The 20,258-nt window shown below is 45.9% G+C and overlaps 2 protein-coding genes across 2 annotated transcripts in view; one reads left to right on the forward strand and one right to left on the reverse strand.

The window, feature by feature from the left end:
* The window catches only part of LOC147647145 (uncharacterized), a 446,158-nt gene that overhangs the window by 352,567 nt on the left and 73,333 nt on the right, over positions 1–20,258 (forward strand). The gene's annotated exons all lie outside the window — the stretch shown is intronic.
* LOC147647156 (serine/threonine-protein kinase pim-1-like) lies at positions 42–17,535 on the reverse strand. Its single transcript, XM_086872416.1, has 9 exons — positions 17,483–17,535; positions 16,975–17,386; positions 4,167–4,217; positions 3,596–3,962; positions 2,893–3,069; positions 2,489–2,636; positions 2,080–2,299; positions 1,397–1,531; positions 42–1,110 (listed from the first exon to the last, which is right to left on the reverse strand). Exons 1-6 carry the CDS (start codon positions 17,533–17,535, stop codon positions 2,530–2,532), a joined length of 1,167 nt encoding a protein of 388 aa, XP_086728542.1. The 3' UTR covers positions 42–1,110; positions 1,397–1,531; positions 2,080–2,299; positions 2,489–2,529.

The raw sequence follows: 20,258 nt of genomic DNA on the forward strand, positions 1-20,258 counted from the left end.
CACCTCACATACAAAACAAAGCAATTCAAACAAAACTCATATACTGTATGCTTATAATATTCATTAATGTTTCTCTTAAGTTTTCTCATATTTCTGATTCTTTGACTTTACGTCACTATTCGTCATGGTGCATGCTTCATTTGTTGCTAGGGGGTCTTCAGTCTTCTTTTGGTGGTCTTTAGGATGAAGGCTTACACTCATCCTCGTTGTCCTCTGGATAACTTTAAAGGCTGTGCATGCTTACTAAGTGTTATGTTATGTAAGTAAGCATTGTGTTCCACTAATTAGTCTTACATTTCATAATTTTCAGGCCCTATGCCTAAAGTCGTTCCAACTTTGTCCATCTCATGGTCAATTTTCTCTTGGGACATTACTTATCCCAGAACTACATAATCTATCTTAATTTTGACACGTAACATTTTTAAAGGGGTACATCTGCTTGTAACACCAATTCCCCTGATTGCTTCTAATAATAACTTTCCAAACAGTTACAATTTAGCTAGCACAAATCATTTCCATTTATCACAAGGGGATTCACAGAGCTCATCCTGATGGATGAGGAAAAGGGAGTGGGAACTCAGCAGTGAGGAGACCTGAGGGCTGGAGAGCAGCTCTGAAAGACACTAAACTCCCACCAGACTTCTGAAACATTGCTGTTCTTCAGCCAGTGACAGGATGAGTCCCTGAGACTGGGGCTTGGCCTTCCTCATGGTGAGGGGCATCAAGGAAGGCTGCAGTGTGATGGAGACTGTGATGGGCTGGGAACTCACTGGGGGAAAGGAGGGAGCAGTTGTGAAGTAAAAGGCAGAAGATGTGTGGGACAGAACTGTTCAGAGAAGGGCTGAGCTACAGCTTGAGCAAGCTGAAAAATGTCATTTGGAATCATCCCAGGTGAATTTCATTTCAGAAGTTATGGAACAAGTTTAATTTTTGGGGGGTGTCATGTTTTCCCTTGGAGGTGGACACTCTGCAGACTTGAGCTGCATTGCCAAAATGCTCAAGTCTCTGCTGCAGGTCACAGCGTTTCTTCTCTGGCTGATCCCGGCCCGGTGCTGAGCCCAGCAGAGCCCTGGCAGAGCCCAGAGCAGCCTCAGCATCCGCAGAGCCCGGCTGCAAGGAGAGAAAGCAGAAACCGCCCGTCAGCTGAAGGCTCCTGTCCCCTTGTCCCAGCCAGCCGCGGTGCCCAGGCCATGCTGGCCGTGCTCAGAGCTGGGCCCAAAGCTGCCCATCACTGCTGCCTTGGGGAGCAGAGCAGGAGGGCAGGACATGTGCCCAGCCTGCAGCCAGCCACGGCAGATCCAGCCCCTCAGCAGCTGCCCAGAGCGGGATGCTCCTGTGCCCGCTGCCATCTCCCAAAAGCTCTTGTCCCAGCCATGCCAAGGAGATGAGGACCCACCTCACACCATCCGCTGCCACAAGAAAAGCTGGTCCCAAACGATGTCCTCAGTCTTCTCCAAGGGCACGGCCCATCCACGCCACAGCTGGTCCCAAGCACTTCCTGATCCAGACTGGACCCCACCTGGAACGCTTCCTTTAGAAAAACAAACAACAAATTAATGAAAATAGGTCACAGACAAAAAGAAGAAACAAGAAAAATGGTAAAAAAATCTTATGTCTGTCAGGAGCTTGAGGAAGGCCCAACGCCTACATTCTAGGGAAAAACCCACCCATGGGTGAGGGAAGCCCATGCTTTCTCCCTTTCCCCCTGCACTGTCCCCCAAAATCACGGTGATCCCAAAGCAAAGCAGGGGAGTGGAGCAGCCCAAGCCCTTCCTTGCCTGCACAGCAAAGCAGCCGTGCTCAGGCTCTGGAGTCCCACCTGTGCTCCTGCCATGGGGGTTTGTTTGTGTCGGGCTGGCTGCCCCAGCCCCAGCCCGGGGCACGGTGGGTGCTGGGGGCTGTTGGCAGGGCCAGGATCCCACTCCCATTTCGTACCCACCCCAGCCCACGTCCCCAGCCCTGCCAAAAACCAGCTGGGCAGCCACTGAGGAATCAGCTGCATCTGCCCCAGCAAAGGGGAAACCTTTGGTTCCCGGCCAATGCACAAATCTGGGAGCATCCCCCTGGGTCTGGACTTACCTGAAAATTCTCTGTGGAGCCTGGCTTTGAAGAAGGTGCCAGAATCAAAGTCCATCATCGCCAGCTCCCGCTGGCCAGGTGCAGGAAGAGGTTGTCATCCTTGCTGCTGTCCTCCATGTCTCCAGCAGCAGCAGCAGCAGCCCCACCTGGTACAGCTTCTCCAGGGGCTCCTTCTTCCCTGGGGTGACACCAGGCTGTCAGGGTTCTGCCCAGGGCCCGGCTGTCAGTGAAGCAGGACAAGCAAAACCAGCTCAGATGGTGCCCACCAGTGCTGGGCAGAGCAGCTCAGCTCCAGCACAAGGGCTGTGTGTTCCCATTCGATGACCCCAGTGCAGTGACACAGGCAGGACAAAAAAGTCTGGGTTTCTTTGCTGCTGATTGCCAGGGCATGTGTGGAGCTGTAACTTACCAGGTCCCTGCATCACTGTGCCTGTGGCTCTCTCCCTTCTTCTAGGGCTGATGAATATCCTGCATCCAGGGATCACAGGACAGGTCTTCTAATGAGGGCCTGTCCAAGGAGTTCAGGGATAAACACCACCTGATCACAACTTGGCAATCTGGGGAGAGAAACCACAAACCACTGGTCAGTTGGAGAAGGCTCCTGTCTGCTTTGCCCCACTATTCTCGTGCCCAGGCCACGCTGGATGTGCTCAGAGCTGGGCCTAAACTTTCCCATCAATTCTTTGTTTTGGAGGAGAGCAGGAGAGCAGGACATGTGCCACCTCCTCAGCAGCTGCCAGAGCGGGATGCTCACGAGCCCACTGCTGTCTCCCAACACTGGTGTTCCCCCCGTGCCCAGAGATGAGGATCCACCTTGGGAGAGCCGTTGTGGCAGCGGGAGCTGGCCCCATCTGATGTTCCTGCCCCTCCTGAAAGGGTGCTCCCCGCAGACCATCTCGTGCAGCAGGATGCCCAGGGACCAGACGGTCGCTGCCTCGCCATGGTACCAGCCGAAGTTGTTCCATTCCGGGGGGCTGTATGACGGTGTTCCTATGGAATATGGATGGAGCTCATCAGGGGGATGCTGCTGTTCCCAGAGCCTGGCTCCAGCATCCCTGGACATGTGGGGGCTGCCCCAGTGGCACACGGGGTGACCTGCTGCCCTCTCGCCAGCACCTGGGACTTGGGTACAAACCTGGGGTTGGAAAAGAAGCCACTGGTGCTGGAAGAGGGCAGCAGAAACCCTGACAAGGCCCGACCATGACACACAAAGGGAAATACCCACTCAGTGCTGGGGAAAAACCACACCCATATCCTCCCTGCTGGCATTGCCCAAAAAATATCTTGAACCAAGGCAAACCAGGTGAGCAGAGCAGTCGAAGCCCATTCTCACCTACACACCAAACCAGCTGGTGCACAGGTTCTGCCTCCCCCTCTCTGCTACTCTCACCCACGGGGGATTTTGTCAGGCTGGCTGCCCCATCCCCAGCCCCAGTCCTGGGAGAATCCCTGCTGCAACACCCAGGTTGGGCCAGGAGATGCCAGGACCAGGATCACCACCCCTGTGTGGGCTCACCTGCAAATTGAGTGTAGGCTGTGTCCTGCAGGTAGGTGCCACAGCCGAAGTCAATCAGTTTTGCCTCGCCGGTGTCCAGGTCTACCAAGACGTTCTCAGGTTTGATATCTCGGTGCAGGACCCCGCAGCTGGTGCAGTGCCGCACGGCCGCCAGCACCTGCTGGAACAGCTCCCGCGCCTCTTCCTCGGACAGGAACCTCCGTGCCCGAATGAAACGCCGCAGGTCCTGACACCGCTCCGGGCGCTCCAGCACCATCACGATGGTGTTGGGGAGCTCAAACCATTCCAGCAGCTGCACCACACCGGGGAAGCCTGTGGACACCTTGTCCAGCAGCACTATCTCCAGGGGTGCGCTGGTGCCGTCGGGCTGCGGGAGGAGCACGGTGCCGTCAGTGGGGCTGAGGCCGTGCCAGGGCTCGGGAAGCCCTCAGCCAGCCCGGGATGCTCTGTGCCCTCCGCTGGCCCCACGCCCGCTCTCCCTCCAGGTGTCCTGGCGGCTCCCACCCTGCCGGGCCCCGGCTCATCCCCGCCCGGCACGGCCCGGCTTCTGCCGCTGGCCCCGCTCACTCACCAGCTCGCCCCAGTGCCGGACGCGGTTCCGTGGCACCTTTTTGATGGCCACCTGCAAGCCAAAGGGAACAGCGAATTCAGCTCACCGCCCATCGTGTCCAGCCCCATCCTCCTCCTCCGCCCCCTCCTCCTCCTCCGCCCGCCGCCGGCCCCTCTGCTCACCGGGAGTCCGTCCGAGAGCCGAGTGGCCGCAAAAACTCTGCCAAAGCCGCCGCGCCCCAGCAGTGACCCCACTCGGTAGCGCTGCTGCAGGGCCTGCTGCGCCTTCCCTGGGGAAGAGACGCGGCCGTCAGTGCTCGGCCCGGGGCCAGGAACGGCCCCCGAGCGCTCCCCGAGCTCCCCGGGCCGGGCACCCGCAGGCGTTCCCTCATTGGAACGCGACAGCGGCGGAGCTCGGGCCGGGGAAGCCGCAGCGGAGGCGGCGGCAGCGGCCGCACCGCCTGTGTCCTCCGCGGGCCCCGGGAGGAGCCGGGGCCGGGGCCGGGGCCGGGGTCGGGGTCGGAGCCGGGGTCGGAGCCGGGGCCGGGGCCGGGGCCGGGGTCGGGGCCGGGGTCGGGGTCGGGGTCGGGCCAGGCGGAGCCAAAGGGCGGCGATGCCGCCCCAGCCCCAGGCAATGATGCCCGCCCAGCACAGCCAGCGCCAGCACAGCCAGAGCTGGGCGGAGGTGAGACCGCGGAGGGACGGCCGGGGACGGGGCCGGGGACGGGGCCGGGGCCGGGGCCGGGGCCGGGGCAGCCCCGCCCGGGGCCGGGGGCGGACCGGGGGCATGGCCCGGGTGGGCACGGGGAGAGGGAACCTGGAAGAGGAGGGGACACAGGAAAAGGGAGACCGGGAGAGGATGCGGGACAGTGGGAGAGGGAGAAGAGAGACAGAAATTGATAAATTTGCTGCTTTCGCTGCTGTCGCTGCTTTCGCTGCTTTCGCTGCTGCTGCCGCTGCTGCCGCCGCTGCCGCTGCAACTGAAGCACCGGGGCCGTTTGTCCCCGTGTCCGTTTGTCCGTTGCCCGCTCGGCCCCGCCCCGAGCCCCGCGCTCCCCGGGCAGCCCCTGAGCCCGGCCAAACACGGCAACTTTGCCCTGCTGAGCCGAGAGCCAGAGTCTGGACTCCTGCACAGGGGCACAGCAATGCCCTTGGCTGCTGCTGTGCCTTGTCCCTGCTGAGGCTCAGACACCGTCTGAGCACATTCCCTGAATGCAGAATTTGTACCTGAGCCGAGCACTGCACTTGTGTCTCCAGCATTGCTTTCCAAGGAAAACAGGGCAAGGCAAACTGGCTATAGCTCAGGGTATTTTACAGTGTCTAAAACTTGCCAAGTCTCAGATCTTAGAGGTGAGAGCCATTTGGAATGAATGGGATGGAGAAACAGTGCAAGATGGAAAAGGGGAACATAAAAATAAATAGAGAAAAATAGAAAAAAACATATTGGTTGTTTCTTTGGATTTTATTTTCATTTCTTAAAAAAGCTGTTTCAATTTTCCCAGTATCTTCTCCCCAGTCCTGTTCTTTCCAAAAACCTGTCCTGGAGAACAAGGCGCAGCTCCTGTCACAAGATGTGCCCCCAGCTGCAGCTTCTCTTGGCTCCCCACACTCTGAGTGCAGCACAACTCTTGCAGCAAAGCAGGACAAATGTTTGAAGAACTTGACAACTTGTTCTTTCTTTTCCTTGTGGACAGGGGAGTTGTGCCATTGGTGAGGTTTTCATTGTTCCTCTTCTACCCAAAGAAAACATGATGGGCTACCAGGAATTGTTGGGGAATACAAGCCTGGCTGAATGTGGAGAAAGAATCTCCAGAGCCTGCAGCCAGCAGTGGAGAGCTCATCATTCCAACAGCCCCATGGACATCTGGAAAGTGATCTGGAACATGAAGATGGGCTGACAGAGGGAGTTTGTTTCTGTGTTCAGTTGAGATGATTCTACATCTCTTGCACTGGGAGAAATCAAGAGCACAATCAGGTGATGATAGGCAGCAGAACATGATAAGCTGGAGCTCTCAGTGGATGAGAGAAAGAATGTGAAAAGGAGAAATGCAGGGAATGACTTGGTGAACTTTGTGTGTAAGAAGGGTCATTTTTTCCTAATAATTCCCAATTCATTCCCTTTGCTTTTATCCTTTTAACAAGTCCAATTGCATCTCAGATTCCCCAGGAAATGAGAACCCTGAGCTTGTGGAGCTGCCTGAAAGGTGCCCTGTTCCTTTTTCTGCTGCTGCTCAGAAGAAACAATGAAGCGAGTTGGGAAGTTCTGGTTTTTCTTTCTCCTGGTAGATTTTTTCATTTTATTTGCCACTGCAGAGGCAATTTCTGTGATGGCCTCTGTCAGTTGATTCTATTTCAGCAGCAGTAGCAGCAACAGGGCTGTGTTTGAGCACTGCAAATGTGACCTGTGTGGCTTTAATTCCCCTCGACTTAGTGCTCAGGGACTTGGGAGCATTTTGATCTCTACTGATCATGATGGCTGAAACAAAAATCCTGAGTTCCCTGTGACAAAAACACAGTGGGTAGCACTTACTGAAAGAGGCAATTGCAGCTGTACTGCTAAAATTCAAGTGGCAAGCAGAAGAGGGGCAAGAGCAGCCAGGATCTACAACTGCCATGACAGATGTAAATTACTTAATTTTGTGGGACTTTTCTGCACTTTTGTGGGATTTTTCTGGATTATTGTGGTATTTTTCTTGAATTTTATGGAATTTCTTGTGGATTTTAGTGGATATTTGAGGAGATTTTGTGGGGTGTTTCTAGAATTTGGTGGGGTTTTGAGAAGATTTCTGCAATTTTGTGGAATTTTTCTTAGATTTTCTGTGATTTTTCTTAGATTTTGTGGAAATTTGTGGAGATTTTGTGATATATTTCTGGAATTAGTTAAGGTTTTAAGAAGATTTAGGCAATTTTGGGAAATTTTTCTGGAACTTTATGGGATCTTGATTTTTGTTGGATATTGAGGAGATTTTGTGAAATGTTTCTAGAATTATGAAGGGTTTTGAGAAGACAAGAAGAATTTAGTGTGAGATTTTTCATAGATTTTGTGGAATTCTGTGAAGGTTTTGTGTGATTTCGCTGGAATTTTCTCGAATTTTGAGAAAATTCGAAGTTTTTTGTGAGATTTTTCTTGAATTTTGTGGGATTTTGAGGAGACTTGAAGAATTTTGAGGGATTTTTCTTAGATTTTGTGGAAATTTGTGGCGATTTGGTGGGATGTTTCTGGAATTTGTGAATGTTTTGAGAACATTTAGGGAATTGTAAGGGTTTTTTCTGCAACTTTGTGGGATTTTTCTTGAATTTTGTAAGATATTGGGGAGGTTTTGTGCAAGTTTTGTGGGATTTTGTGGGATTTTGAGGAGACATGAAGGATTTTGAGGTGTTTTCTTAGGTTTTGTGGAAATTTGTGGGGATTTTGGTGGGATGTTTGTGGAATTTGGTATGGTTTTGAGAAGCTTTCTGGAGTTTTGTTAGAGTTTTTCCTTGAATTTTGTGGGATTTTGTGGAGATTTGGTGAGATGTATCTGGAATTTGCTGGTGTTTTGAGAACATTAAATGAACTGTGTGGGATATTTCTACAATTTGGTGGGATTTTTCTTGAATTTTGTTGAATATTTAAGAGATTTTGTGGAAGTTTTGTGGAAATTGGAGGGATTTTGAGGAGACATGAAGGATTTTCAGGTATTTTCTTAGGTTTTGTGGAAATTAGTGGGGATTTTGTGGGATGTTTCTGCAATTAGTTGGGCTTTTGAGAAGCTTTCTGCAATTTTGTGGGATTTTTCTTGAATTTTGTGGGATTTTGAGGAGACATGAAAAATTTTGAGGGATTTTTCTTGGATTTTGTGTGAATTTTGTGGAGATTTGGTGGGATGTTTCTGGAATTTGCTGGTGTTTTGAGAACATTAAATGAACTGTGTGGGATATTTCTGCAATTTGGTGGGATTTTTCTTGAATTTTGTTGAATATTTAAGAGATTTTGTGGAAGTTTTGTGGAATTTTGAGGGATTTTGAGGAGACATGAAGGATTTTGAGGTATTTTCTTAGGTTTTGTGGAAATTAGTGGGGATTTTGTAGCATGTTTCTGGAATTTGGTGTGGTTTTGAGAACAATTAATGATTTGTGTGGGATTTTTCTACAATTTTGTGGGATTTTTCTTGGATTTTGTGGTATTTTGTGGAGATTTGGTGAGATGTTTCTGGAATTTGCTGGGGTTTTGAGAACATTTAATGAATTGTATGGGATTCTTATGAAATTTTGCGGAATTTTGTGGAGACTTGAAGAAATATGAGGGATTTTTCTTAGCTTCGTTGGAATTTTGTGGAGATTTGGTTGGACGTTTTGGGAATTTGTGGGTGTTTTCAGAACATTGATGGAATTGTATGGGATTTTTTTGCAATTTGGCGGGATTTTTCTTGAATTTTGTAGGATATTACGGATATTTTGTGGGAATTTTGTGGAATTTTGTGGGATTTTGAGGAGACTTGAAGATTTATGATGGATTTTTCTTGGATTTTGTGCTATTTTGTGGAGATTTGGTGAGATGTTTCTGGAATTTTCTGGGGTTTTGAGAACATTTAGGGAATTGTGAGGGATTTTTCTTCAATTTTTTGGGATGTAGTGGAGACGTGAAGAATTATGAGGGATTTTTCTCATCTTCTTTGGAATTTTTTTGAGATTTGGTGGAATGTTTCTGGAATCTGGTGGGATTTTATTGAACTGCTGTGGAATTTTCTGGTATTTTGTGGGATTTTTAGGAGACTTGAAAAATTTTGAGAGATTTTTCTTAGATTTTGTGTGAATTTTGTGGAGATTTAGTGGAATGTTTCTGGAATTTGCTGGGGTATTGAGAACATTTAATGATTTGTGTGGGATTTTTCTGCAATTTTGTGCGATTTTTCTTGAAAGTTTCAGGATATTAAGGAGATTTTGTGAGAGTTTTATGGAATTTTGAGGGATTTGGAGGAGACATGAAGAAATTTGAGGTATTTTCATTGATTTTGTGGAAGTTAGTGGGGATTTGGTGGGATGTTTCTGGAATTTTGCAGGATATTGGGGAGATTTTGAGGGATTTTTGTAGAATTTTGAGAGATTTTGAGAAGACATGAAGGATTTGGTTGGATTTTCTTAGATTCTGTGGAAATTTGTGGGGATTTTGTGGGATGTTTCTGGAATTTGCGGGGGTTTTGAGAACATTTATTGATTTGTGTGGGATTTTTCTGCAATTTGGTGTGAATTTTCTTCAATTTTGTAGGACATGGAGATTTTGTGCGATTTTTTTAGAATTTTGTGTGATTTTGAGGAGTCATGAAGAATTTTGAGGTATTTTCTTAGATTTTGTGGAAATTAGTAATGATTTTGGGGATATTACTGGAATTGGGTGGGGTTTTGAGAACATTTAGGGAATTGTATGAGATTTTTCTGAATTTGGTGGGATTTTTCTTGCATGTTGCTGGATATTGAGGAGATTTTGTGGGATTTTTGTCGAATTTTGAGGGATTTTGAGGAGACATGAAGGATTTTGAGGTATTTTCTTAGGTTTTGTGGGAATTTGTGGCTCTTTTGTTGGATGTTTCTGGAATTTGGTGGGGTTTTGAGAAGATTTCTGCAATTTTTTTGGCGTTTTTTCTTGAATTTTGTGGGATTTTGAGGAAACATGAAGAATTGTGAGGGTTTTTTCTTAGATTTTATGTGAATTGGTTTAGATTTGGTGGGATGTTTCTGGAATTTTCTGGTGTTTTGAGAACATTAAATGAACTGTGTGGGATATTTCTGCAATTTGGTGGGATTTTTCTTGAATTTTGTATGATATTGAAGAGATTTTGTAGGAGTTTTGTGGAATTTTGAGGTTTTTTGAGGAGACATGAAGGATTTTGAGGTATTTTCTTAGGTTTTGCGGAAATTAGTGGGGATTTTGTGGGATGTTACTGGAATCTGGTGTGGTTTTGAGAAGCTTTCTGCAGTTTTGTTGGAGTTTTTTCTGGAATTTTGTGGGATTTTGAGGAGACATGAAGAATTGTGAGGGATGTTTCTTAGATTTTGTGGAACTTTGTGGCGATTTGGTGGGATGTTTCTGTAATTTGGTGGGGTTTTGAGAAGCTTTCTGCAATTTTGTGGTATTTTTCTGCAATTTGGTGGGATATTGAGGAGACCTGAAGAATTGTGAGGGATTTTTCTTAGATTTTGTGTGAATTTTGTGGAGATTTGGTGGGATGTTTCTGGAATTTGCTGGGGTTTTGAGAAGATTTAATGATTTGCGTGGGATTTTTCTGGAATTTGGTGGGATTTTTCTTGCATGTTGCTGGATATTGAGGAGATTTTGTGGGAGTTTTTTAGAATTTTGAGGGATTCTGAGGAGACATGAAGGATTTTGAGGAATTTTCTTAGGTTTTGTGGGAATTTGTGGCTCTTTTGTTGGATGTTTCTGGAATTTGGTGGGGTTTTGAGAAGATTTCTGCAATTTTTTTGGCGTTTTTTCTTGAATTTTGTGGGATTTTGAGGAAACATGAAGAATTGTGAGGGTTTTTTCTTAGATTTTATGTGAATTGGTTTAGATTTGGTGGGATGTTTCTGGAATTTTCTGGTGTTTTGAGAACATTAAATGAACTGTGTGGGATATTTCTGCAATTTGGTGGGATTTTTCTTGAATTTTGTATGATATTGAAGAGATTTTGTAGGAGTTTTGTGGAATTTTGAGGTTTTTTGAGGAGACATGAAGGATTTTGAGGTATTTTCTTAGGTTTTGCGGAAATTAGTGGGGATTTTGTGGGATGTTACTGGAATCTGGTGTGGTTTTGAGAAGCTTTCTGCAGTTTTGTTGGAGTTTTTTCTGGAATTTTGTGGGATTTTGAGGAGACATGAAGAATTGTGAGGGATGTTTCTTAGATTTTGTGGAACTTTGTGGCGATTTGGTGGGATGTTTCTGGAATTTGGTGGGGTTTTCAGAACACTTAATGATTTCTGTGGGATTTTCCTGCAATTTGGTGGGATTTTTCTTGAATTTTGTATGATATTGGGGAGATTTTGTGGAAGTTTTGTGGAATTTTGAGGGATTTTGAGGAGACATGAAGGATTTTGAGGTATTTTTGTTGATTTTGTGGAAATTAGTGGGGATTTTGTGGGATATTACTGGAATTGGGTGGGGTTTTGAGAACCTTTAGGGAATTGAATGGGATTTTCCTGCAATTTGGTGGGATTTTTCTTGAATTTTGTATGATATTGGGGAGATTTTGTGGAAGTTTTGTGGAATTTTGAGGGATTTTGAGGAGACATGAAGGATTTTGAGGTATTTTTGTTGATTTTGTGGAAATTAGTGGGGATTTTGTGGGATATTACTGGAATCTGGTGTGGTTTTGAGAAGCTTTCTGGAGTTTTGTTGGAGTTTTTTCTGGAATTTTGTGGGATTTTGAGGAGACATGAAGAATTGTGAGGATGTTTCTTAGATTTTGTGGAACTTTGTGGCGATTTGGTGGGATGTTTCTGGAATTTGGTGGGGTTTTGAGAAGCTTTCTGCAATTTTGTGGGATTGTTCTGGAATTTTGTGGGATTGTTCTGGAATTTTGAATTCAGGAGATTTTGTGGGAGTTTTGTGGGATTTTGAGGGATTTTGAGGAGACATAAAGAGTTTTGAGGTATTTTCTTAGATTTTGTGGAAATTTGTGGGGATTTTGGTGAGATGTTTCTGGAATTTGGTAGGGTTTTGAGAAGATTTCTGCAATTTTGTGGTATTTTCTTGAGAATTTTTTTGGATTTTGAGGAGACTTGAAGAATTGTGAGGGATTTTTCTTAGATTTTGTGGAAATTAGTTTAGATTTGGTGGGATGTTTCTGGTACTTTGTGGGATTTTTTTGTACTGTTGTGGAATTTTTTTATATTTTGTGGAGATTTGGTGGGATGTTTCTGGAATTTGGTGGGGTTTTGAGAACATTTAATGATTTGTGTGGGATTTTCCTGCAATTTTTTGGGATTTTTCTTGAATTTTGTTGAATATTGAAGAGCTTTTGTGGGAGTTTTTTAGAATTTTGAGGGATTCTGAGGAGACATGAAGGATTTTGAGGTATTTTCTTAGGTTTTGTGGAAATTAGTGGGGATTTTGTGGGATATTACTGGAATTGGGTGGGGTTTTGAGAACCTTTAGGGAATTGTATGGGATTTTTCTGAATTTGGTGGGATTTTTCTTGAATTTGGTAGGATATTAGGGAGATTTTTTGGGAGTTTTTTAGAATTTTGAGGGATTTGTAAGAGACATGAAGGATTCTGAGGTATTTTCTTAGGTTTTGTGGAAATTTGTGGGGGTTTTGTGGGATGTTTCTGCAATTAGTTGGGCTTTTGAGAAACTTTCTGCAATTTTGTGGGATTTTCCTTGAATTTTGTGGGGTTTTGAGGAGCCCTGAAGAATTTTGAGGGATTTTTCTTGGATTTTGTGTGAATTTTGTGGAGATTTGGTGGGATGTTTCTGGAATTTGCTGGGGTTTTGAGAACATTTAATGATTTGTGTGGGATTTTTCTGAATTTGGTGGGATTTTTCTTGCATGTGGCTGGATATTGTTGAGATTTGGAGGGATTTTTGCAGAATTTTGAGGGATTTTGAGGAGACATGAAGGATTTTGAGGTATTTTCTTAGATTTTGTGGAAATTAGTGGGGATTTTGTAGGATGTTTCTGGAATTTGGTGGGGTTTTGAGAACAATTAATGATTTGTGTGGGATTTTTCTACAATTTTGTGCAATTTTTCTTGAAAGTTTCAGGATATTAGGGAGATTTTGTGAGAGTTTTATGGAATTTTGAGGGATTTGGAGGAGACATGAAGAATTTTAGGTATTTTCATTGATTTTGTGGAAGTTAGTGGGGATTTGGTGGGATGTTTCTGGAATTTTGCAGGATATTGGGGAGATTTTGAGGGATTTTTGTGGAATTTTGAGAGATTTTGAGAAGACATGAAGGATTTGGTTGGATTTTCTTAGATTCTGTGGAAATTTGAGGGGATTTTGTGGGACGTTTCTGGAATTTGCTGGGGTTTTGAGAACATTTAATGATTTGTGTGAGTTTTTTCTGAAATTTGGTGGGATTTTTCTTGAATTTGGTAGGATATTGAGGCAATTTTGTGGGAGTTTTTTAGAATTTTCAGAGATTTTGAAAAGACATGAAGGATTTTGAGGTATTTTCTTAGATTTTGTGGAAATTTGTGGGGATTTTGTAGGATGTTTCTGGAATTTGGTGAGGTTTTGAGAAGATTTCTGCAATTTTGTGGGATTGTTCTGGAATTTGTTGGGATTTTTCTTGAATTTTGTTGAATATTTAAGAGATTTTGTGGAAGTTTTTTAGAATTTTGAGGGATTTTGAGGAGACATGAAGGATTTTGAGGTATTTTTGTTGATTTTGTGGAAATTAGTGGGGATTTTGTAGGATGTTTCTGGAATTTGGTGGGGTTTTGAGAACAATTAATGATTTGTGTGGGATTTTTCTACAATTTTGTGGGATTTTTCTTGGATTTTGTGGTATTTTGTGGAGATTTGGTCGGATGTTTCTGGAATTTGCAGGAGTTTTTCGAACATTTAATGAATTGTGTGAGTTTTTTCTGAAATTTGGTGGGATTTTTCTTCAATTTTGTTGAACATTGAAGAGATTTTGTGGAAGTTTTGTGGAATTTTGTGGGATTTGGAGGAGACATGAAGGATTTTGAGGTATTTTTGTTGATTTTGTGGAAATTAGTGGGGATTTTGTGGGATATTACTGGAATTGGGTGGGGTTTTGGGAACCTTTAGGGAATTGTATGGGATTTTTCTGAATTTGTTGGGATTTTTCTTGAATTTGGTAGGATATTGAGGCAATTTTGTGGGAGTTTTTTAGAATTTTCAGAGATTTTGAAAAGACATGAAGGATTTTGAGGTATTTTCTTAGATTTTTTGGAAATTTGTGGGGATTTTGTAGGATGTTTCTGGAATTTGGTGGGGTTTTGAGAAGATTTCTGCAATTTTGTGGGATTGTTCTGGAATTTTGTGGGATTTTTCTTGAATTTTGTGGGATATTCAGGAGATTTTGTGGGAGTTTTGTGGGATTTTGAGGGATTTTGAGGAGACATAAAGAGTTTTGAGGTATTTTCTTAGATTTTGTGGAAATTTGTGGGGATTTTGGTGGGATGTTTCTGGAATTTGGTAGGGTTTTGAGAAGATTTCTGCAATTTTGTGGTATTTTTTTGGGAATTTTTTGGGAATTTTGAGGGGACTTGAAGAATTGTGAGGGATGTTTCTTAGATTTTGTGGAAATTAGTTTAGATTTGGGGGGATGTTTCTGGTATTTTGTGGGATTTTTTTGTACTGTTGTGGAATTTTTTGGTATTTTGTGGAGATTTGGTGGGATGTTTCAGGAATTTGCTGGGGTTTTGAGAACATTTAATGATTTGTGTGGGATTTTTCTAAAATTTGGTGGGATTTTTCTTGAATTTTGTTGAACATTGAAGAGATTTTGTGGAAGTTTTGTGGAATTTTGAGGGATTTGGAGGAGACATGAAGGATTTTGAGGTATTTTTGTTGATTTTGTGGAAATTAGTGGGGATTTTGTGGGATATTACTGGAATTGGGTTTGGGTTTTGAGAACCTTTAGGGAATTGTATGGGATTTTTCTGAATTTGTTGGGATTTTTCTTGAATTTGGTAGGATATTGAGGAGATTTTTTGGGAGTTTTTTAGAATTTTGAGGGATTTGTAAGAGACATGAAGGATTTTGAGGTATTTTCTTAGGTTTTGTGGAAATTTGTGGGGGTTTTGTGGGATGTTTCTGCAATTAGTTGGCTTTTGAGAAACTTTCTGCAATTTTGTGGGATTTTCCTTGAATTTTGTGGGATTTTGAGGAGACCTGAAGAATTTTGAGGGATTTTTCTTGGATTTTGTGTGAATTTTGTGGAGATTTGGTGGGATGTTTCTGGAATTTGCTGGGGTTTTTGGAACATTTAATGATTTGTGTGGGGTTTTTCTGGAATTTGGTGGGATTTTTCTTGCATGTGGCTGGATATTGTTGAGATTTGGAGGGATTTTTGTGGAATTTTGAGGGATTTTGAGGAGACATGAAGGATTTTAAGGTATTTTCTTAGATTTTGTGGAAATTAGTGGGGATTTTGTAGGACATTCCTGGAATTTGCTGGGGTTTTGAGAACATTTAATGATTTGTGTGGGATTTTTCTACAATTTTGTGGGATTTTTCTTCAATTTTGTTGAACAGTGAAGAGATTTTGTGGAAGTTTTGTGGAATTTTGTGGGATTTTGAGGAGTCATGAAGGATTTTGAGGTATTTTTGTTGATTTGTGTAAATGTGTGTGGATTTTGTAGGATGTTTCTGGAATTTGGTGGGGTTTTGAGAACAATTAATGATTTGTGTGGGATTTTTCTACAATTTTGTGCAATTTTTCTTGAAAGTTTCAGGATATTAGGGAGATTTTGTGGGAGTTTTAAGGAATTTTGAGGGATTTGGAGGAGACATGAAGAATTTTGAGGTATTTTCATTGATTTTGTGGAAGTTAGTGGGGATTTGGTGGGATGTTTCTGGAATTTTGCAGGATATTGGGGAGATTTTGAGGGATTTTTGTAGAATTTTGAGAGATTTGAGCAAACATGAAGGATTTGGTTGGATTTTCTTAGATTCTGTGGAAATTTGTGGGGATTTTGTGGGATGTTTCTGCAATTTGTTGGGCCTTTGAGAAGCTTTCTGCAATTTTGTGGGATTTTTCTGGAATTTTGTTGGATATTGAGAAGACATGAAGAATTATGAGGGATTTTTCTTAGCTTCTTTGGAATTTTGTTGAGATTTGGTTGGACGTTTCTGGAATTTGTTAGAGTTTTGGGAAGATTTAGGGAATTTTGTGAGATATTTTTCTGGAATCTTGAGAGATTTTGAGGTGTCTTTATGAATTGTGAGGGATGTTTCTTAGATTTGGTGGAATTTTGTGGAGATTTGGTGGGATGTTTCTGGAATTTGGTGGGATTTTTTTTTACTGTTGTAGAATTTTCTGGGTTTTTTTGTGATTTTGAGGAGACTTGAAGAATTGTGAGGGATTTTTCTTAGATTTTCTGCTATTTTGTGGAGATTTTTTGGGATGTTTCTGAAATTTGATAGGGTTTTGAGAACATTTAGGGAATAGTTTGGGATTTTTCTGCAGTTTGGTGGGATTTTTCTTGAATTTTGTGGGATATTCAGGAGATTTTGTGAGATATTTGTGGAATTTGGTAGTGTTTTGGGAAGATTCAGGGATTTTTTTTTTTTATTTTTATGGGATTTTGCAACAGTTGATATAATTTTTTTTTATTTTTCCGTTATTTTCTGGTATTTTGAGAATTTAAGAATTTTGAGGGATTTTTCTTAGATTTTTGTGGAAATTTGTGGAGATTTGGTGGGATTTTTCTGCAGTTTGATAGGGTTTTGAGAAGATTTAGGGAATTGTGTGTGATTTTTCTGCAGGCCTGCCACGGGCCTGGCCCCAGCCTCAGATTTGGGCTTGAGTTCGGGTTTTTCGGGTTTTCTCGGCCGGCGGCGGCGGGCAGGCGCAGGGGGAACGCGGTTGCTGTTTCCCCTCCCCCCCCGCCGCTCCTCTGCCGGGGGAAGCCGTGCGCCCCGCCGCGTTGGTACCGGGGGGATTGGTTCGCGCACGCGCGGGGCGAGCGAAGCCGCCGGTCCCCCTCGCTCTGCCGGGGGGAGCTGCGCGCCCCGCCGCGTTGGTACACGGGGGGTCTGTTTGGGCGGGCCCCTCCCCCCCTCGGCGGCGGTGGCCCGCCGTGTTCTGGATTTGCGCTTGGACTCCTCGGCGGCGGCGGCCCGCGCGCCGGGCGCGGGGGAGTTGAGCGCTGACTCTCTCCCCCTCCCCCGCCGCGCTGACGGGCCGCAGCGGGGATGTCTGCGTAAGAAGCTCGGACAGCGCGGAGGGGCTGGAGAAAGGAGGTTCTGCGGCGGCCGGCGGTGGCGCTTTTGGCGCCGGCGGAGGCTCTGTGGGTGGCACGGGCGGAGGTGGGCAGTCTCTGCTTCTCTGCCGCTTTCCCGTTGGCAAAGCCCGCACGCCGAGCTCCGCGGATGGCGGCCGCTCAAACCTCTCTGGAGAGGGAGATCTCTGGGCCGCAGATTGCTCTCGCTCGCCACTAAAGTCCTCCGAGGGTCTGGGCAGAGCTAAGAGAGCACTATGCAGCTCATCCACGGTTTCATCTCTCGGTCCCTTATCTTGTACAACGGAGGAACTTTCGGCATCAAAGTTTCTCCTCCCGGTTTCACTGTCCTCAGACTGGCTCCGTTTCAGCGCTTTAAAAAGCACTCCCCAAGTGGCTGCTAGGCTACACACGCTGATATCTCCGTTAATGAATTCTGACCATAAATGGTTCTCTATCGACAGCCAAAGTTCGAGATCAAAGGCATTGTCCATAGTTATAGCAAAACCTTGCTCTTTCACCCACTGAAATAAAGCATGCATGGCATCTTCAGAAACACTGAGTCCCATGCGGGGCAGGGCATCCTGCCATGCAAGGTAGGCAAGCTGTTCATCAGCTGAAGTACAGTCCTTCATTATGAGGACTTTATCTTGGCGGCTCCGCGAATGCAATTATGCACACGCTAACGGCTCAGACCCGGGAATTTTGAGCTCTGCTTCGCCAAGACGAGCCGTTCCAAACTCACTCACTGGCAGGTTCCACTATCCCGTTGGTTTCCAGAACCAGCTTCTTCTTGGAAAGCTCGGGAGAATTCCACTTACCCCTCTAGGGGGAAGGGCTGGCTTTTTCCCGCTCGCTGCTTACCCTCAGGGGATTAGCAGAAGTCACGTCGGTTGCTTTCTGACCTCGGGGGTCGGCTGCAGTTTATGTCGGGTTACCGGACCTCAGGGGTCGGTTCACATCACGTCGGGGTCACCAGATGTCGTTCCGATTGGGAATGGCTTTAAAGAACGACAATGGACTCTCAAGGGAGTCACAACAGGAGAAATCCTTAGTTTATTGCTTCAGCTCTGTCTTATAGACAGATACGTTGAAAGTACAGAAAAGAAACTCTTATTGGTTAACAAAGTACTACATCACCATCATTGGTCAGGGGCACTTTGCCCCCCCTGACTCTCTCCTGCAAGGAGAAAGAACAAGCTGCAAAACAACACCTGCAAGGCTGTTTAGTATCTCTGAGAATTGTTTTAATTCCTTCTCATTAATTTCTCAGGCTAGCCTTCAATCAGGCCTGAGAGCTATGTGGCCTGTAATAACTACAGGCACTCTGGTTCAGATTTAGCATCCATATTTGGTCACTCAGGAGCTGGTCTGGGGGCTCCAGAGGTGGGTGAGGAGCATTGCCTTTGGTGTGCCAGGGACTGGCAGACACTGCAGGGCTGGGATAGAGGCTCTGGGGGGATTGGGGTTCCAGGGAAGTGCAGTGCTGGGGTTACAGGGCAGGACAAGGCTGGACCTGACCCTTCCTCCCCTTTGAAACACAAATTGTTTCGAGCCAACAATCTCCTCCAGTCTCTCACAACAGTCTCTCCTCCAGTCTATCACAACAGGCAAAGCTGGAGGTGGAATTCCAGTTTTGGTCATGGGCACCTGGCTGAGAAGGACAATTCTTTTCCATAGGAAGGAAAGAGGCACAGGGTTTGGAAAGCAAGTGAGAGCTGGACATCAGGAGGCTAAGGCCAGCCCAATTTGTCAGTAATGGCAGATTTTGTCTGGGAGCAGTCTTTGGATATAGCAGTCATTGGAATGTTGGAGGTGGAATCCAAATTTTGGCCATGGATGCCTGGAGAAGCAGGACAGTTTTTTCCTGTAGGAAGGAATTCACAGTACCTTAGTGAATTTAGTGTTTTAATAGCAGATGAGAAGAGACCCTCAACATGTCAAGGTCAGTTGGACCAGTCAGGAGGCCCCTGGGAGTCCAAACCAGCCAGAGCTGTTCTATGTTCCCTTGATTTTATGAAGCCCCATAGAGTCACAATGGACCCTTAGTACCATGGGGCCCTAGAGTGTCATAATGGTGCTGTGATTCCATGGGATCCATCAGTGTCATAGTGGAGCATTGATTATAAGAAGACCTGCAGTGTCACAGTGGACTCTTGATTCCATGGAGTACCACAGTGTCACAATGGCCTCAGGATCCATCAGGCCCTGCAGTGTCACAATGGTCCCAGCGATTCCATGAGGCCTTGCAGTGTCACAATGGTCTCTGTGGTCCCACAGGCCCCTCAATGACTCCTCTGTTCCATGAGGCCTGAAATGTCACAATGGACCTTGGCGGTTTGCAGTGTCACAAAGGTCTCCTGTGGCTCCACAGTGTCACCCTGGACCTTTGGTTCCATGCAGCCCTGCAGTGTCACAAAGGCCTCTTAGTTTCACGAGGCCCCACAGTATCCCAATGGTCCTCTTGGTTCTGTGGGGACCACAATGGTCTCACTGGTTCCATGAGGCCTCACAGAGTCACAATGCTTTGTTTATTTCATGGTGCCCCACAGTGTCACAATGGTCCCTTGGCTCCATGGGGCCCTGTGCTGGTGCATTCCCCCCTCCCCTTCTCAGGCTGCCCTGCCAGCTGAGAAATGCTCCTTGGGCCTGGGCCTTGGTCAACAGCCCCTGGGCTCAGCTCCTCTGCAGCTCATCAGAAACACTGTCTGCTCCCAGGCACTGCTGCTGCCCAAGCAGCTCCTGCTTGCTTCAGGAGCAGCCCTGGGAACTGTTCCTGTTCCCTGCGTGGCACAACATCCCTGTTCTCAGCCTTCCAAAGAAAGCTGTTGATGCCAGGTGTGGCCAGGATGAAACATTGCTGTGCCTGAAGCCCCTCTCTTGGGGCCCTACAAACAGCGCTCCAAAAGGAGCCCCTTGCAGCTCTCCTGGGCCAGCCACCTCCCTCGGAGTGGGGCCTCTGTGAGCCGGGAACTCTCCCGTTTGCTGCACTCGGGGCACCCCCGAACAAGGACGGAGCCTGGGCCGATCCCCCCACTCCTCCAGGCTCAGCCCTTGGCCCGCTGGGGAGATGCCAAAGCATCGGCAGGGAGCATTTCCCTGCCCTGCAGGGGAATTTCTCACAGCTGCCTTGCACTGCCTCTTTGTGTCTGTGTGCACACACCAGTGCTGTGCCCTGGCAAATGGGGCAGAAATGCTGCTCTGGAAGGGGTTGGAG

The sequence above is a fragment of the Cyanistes caeruleus genome, unplaced genomic scaffold (assembly GCF_971803275.1).
Source record: "Cyanistes caeruleus unplaced genomic scaffold, bCyaCae1.hap1.1 HAP1_SCAFFOLD_65, whole genome shotgun sequence".
In the NCBI taxonomy this organism is placed as follows: domain Eukaryota; kingdom Metazoa; phylum Chordata; class Aves; order Passeriformes; family Paridae; genus Cyanistes; species Cyanistes caeruleus.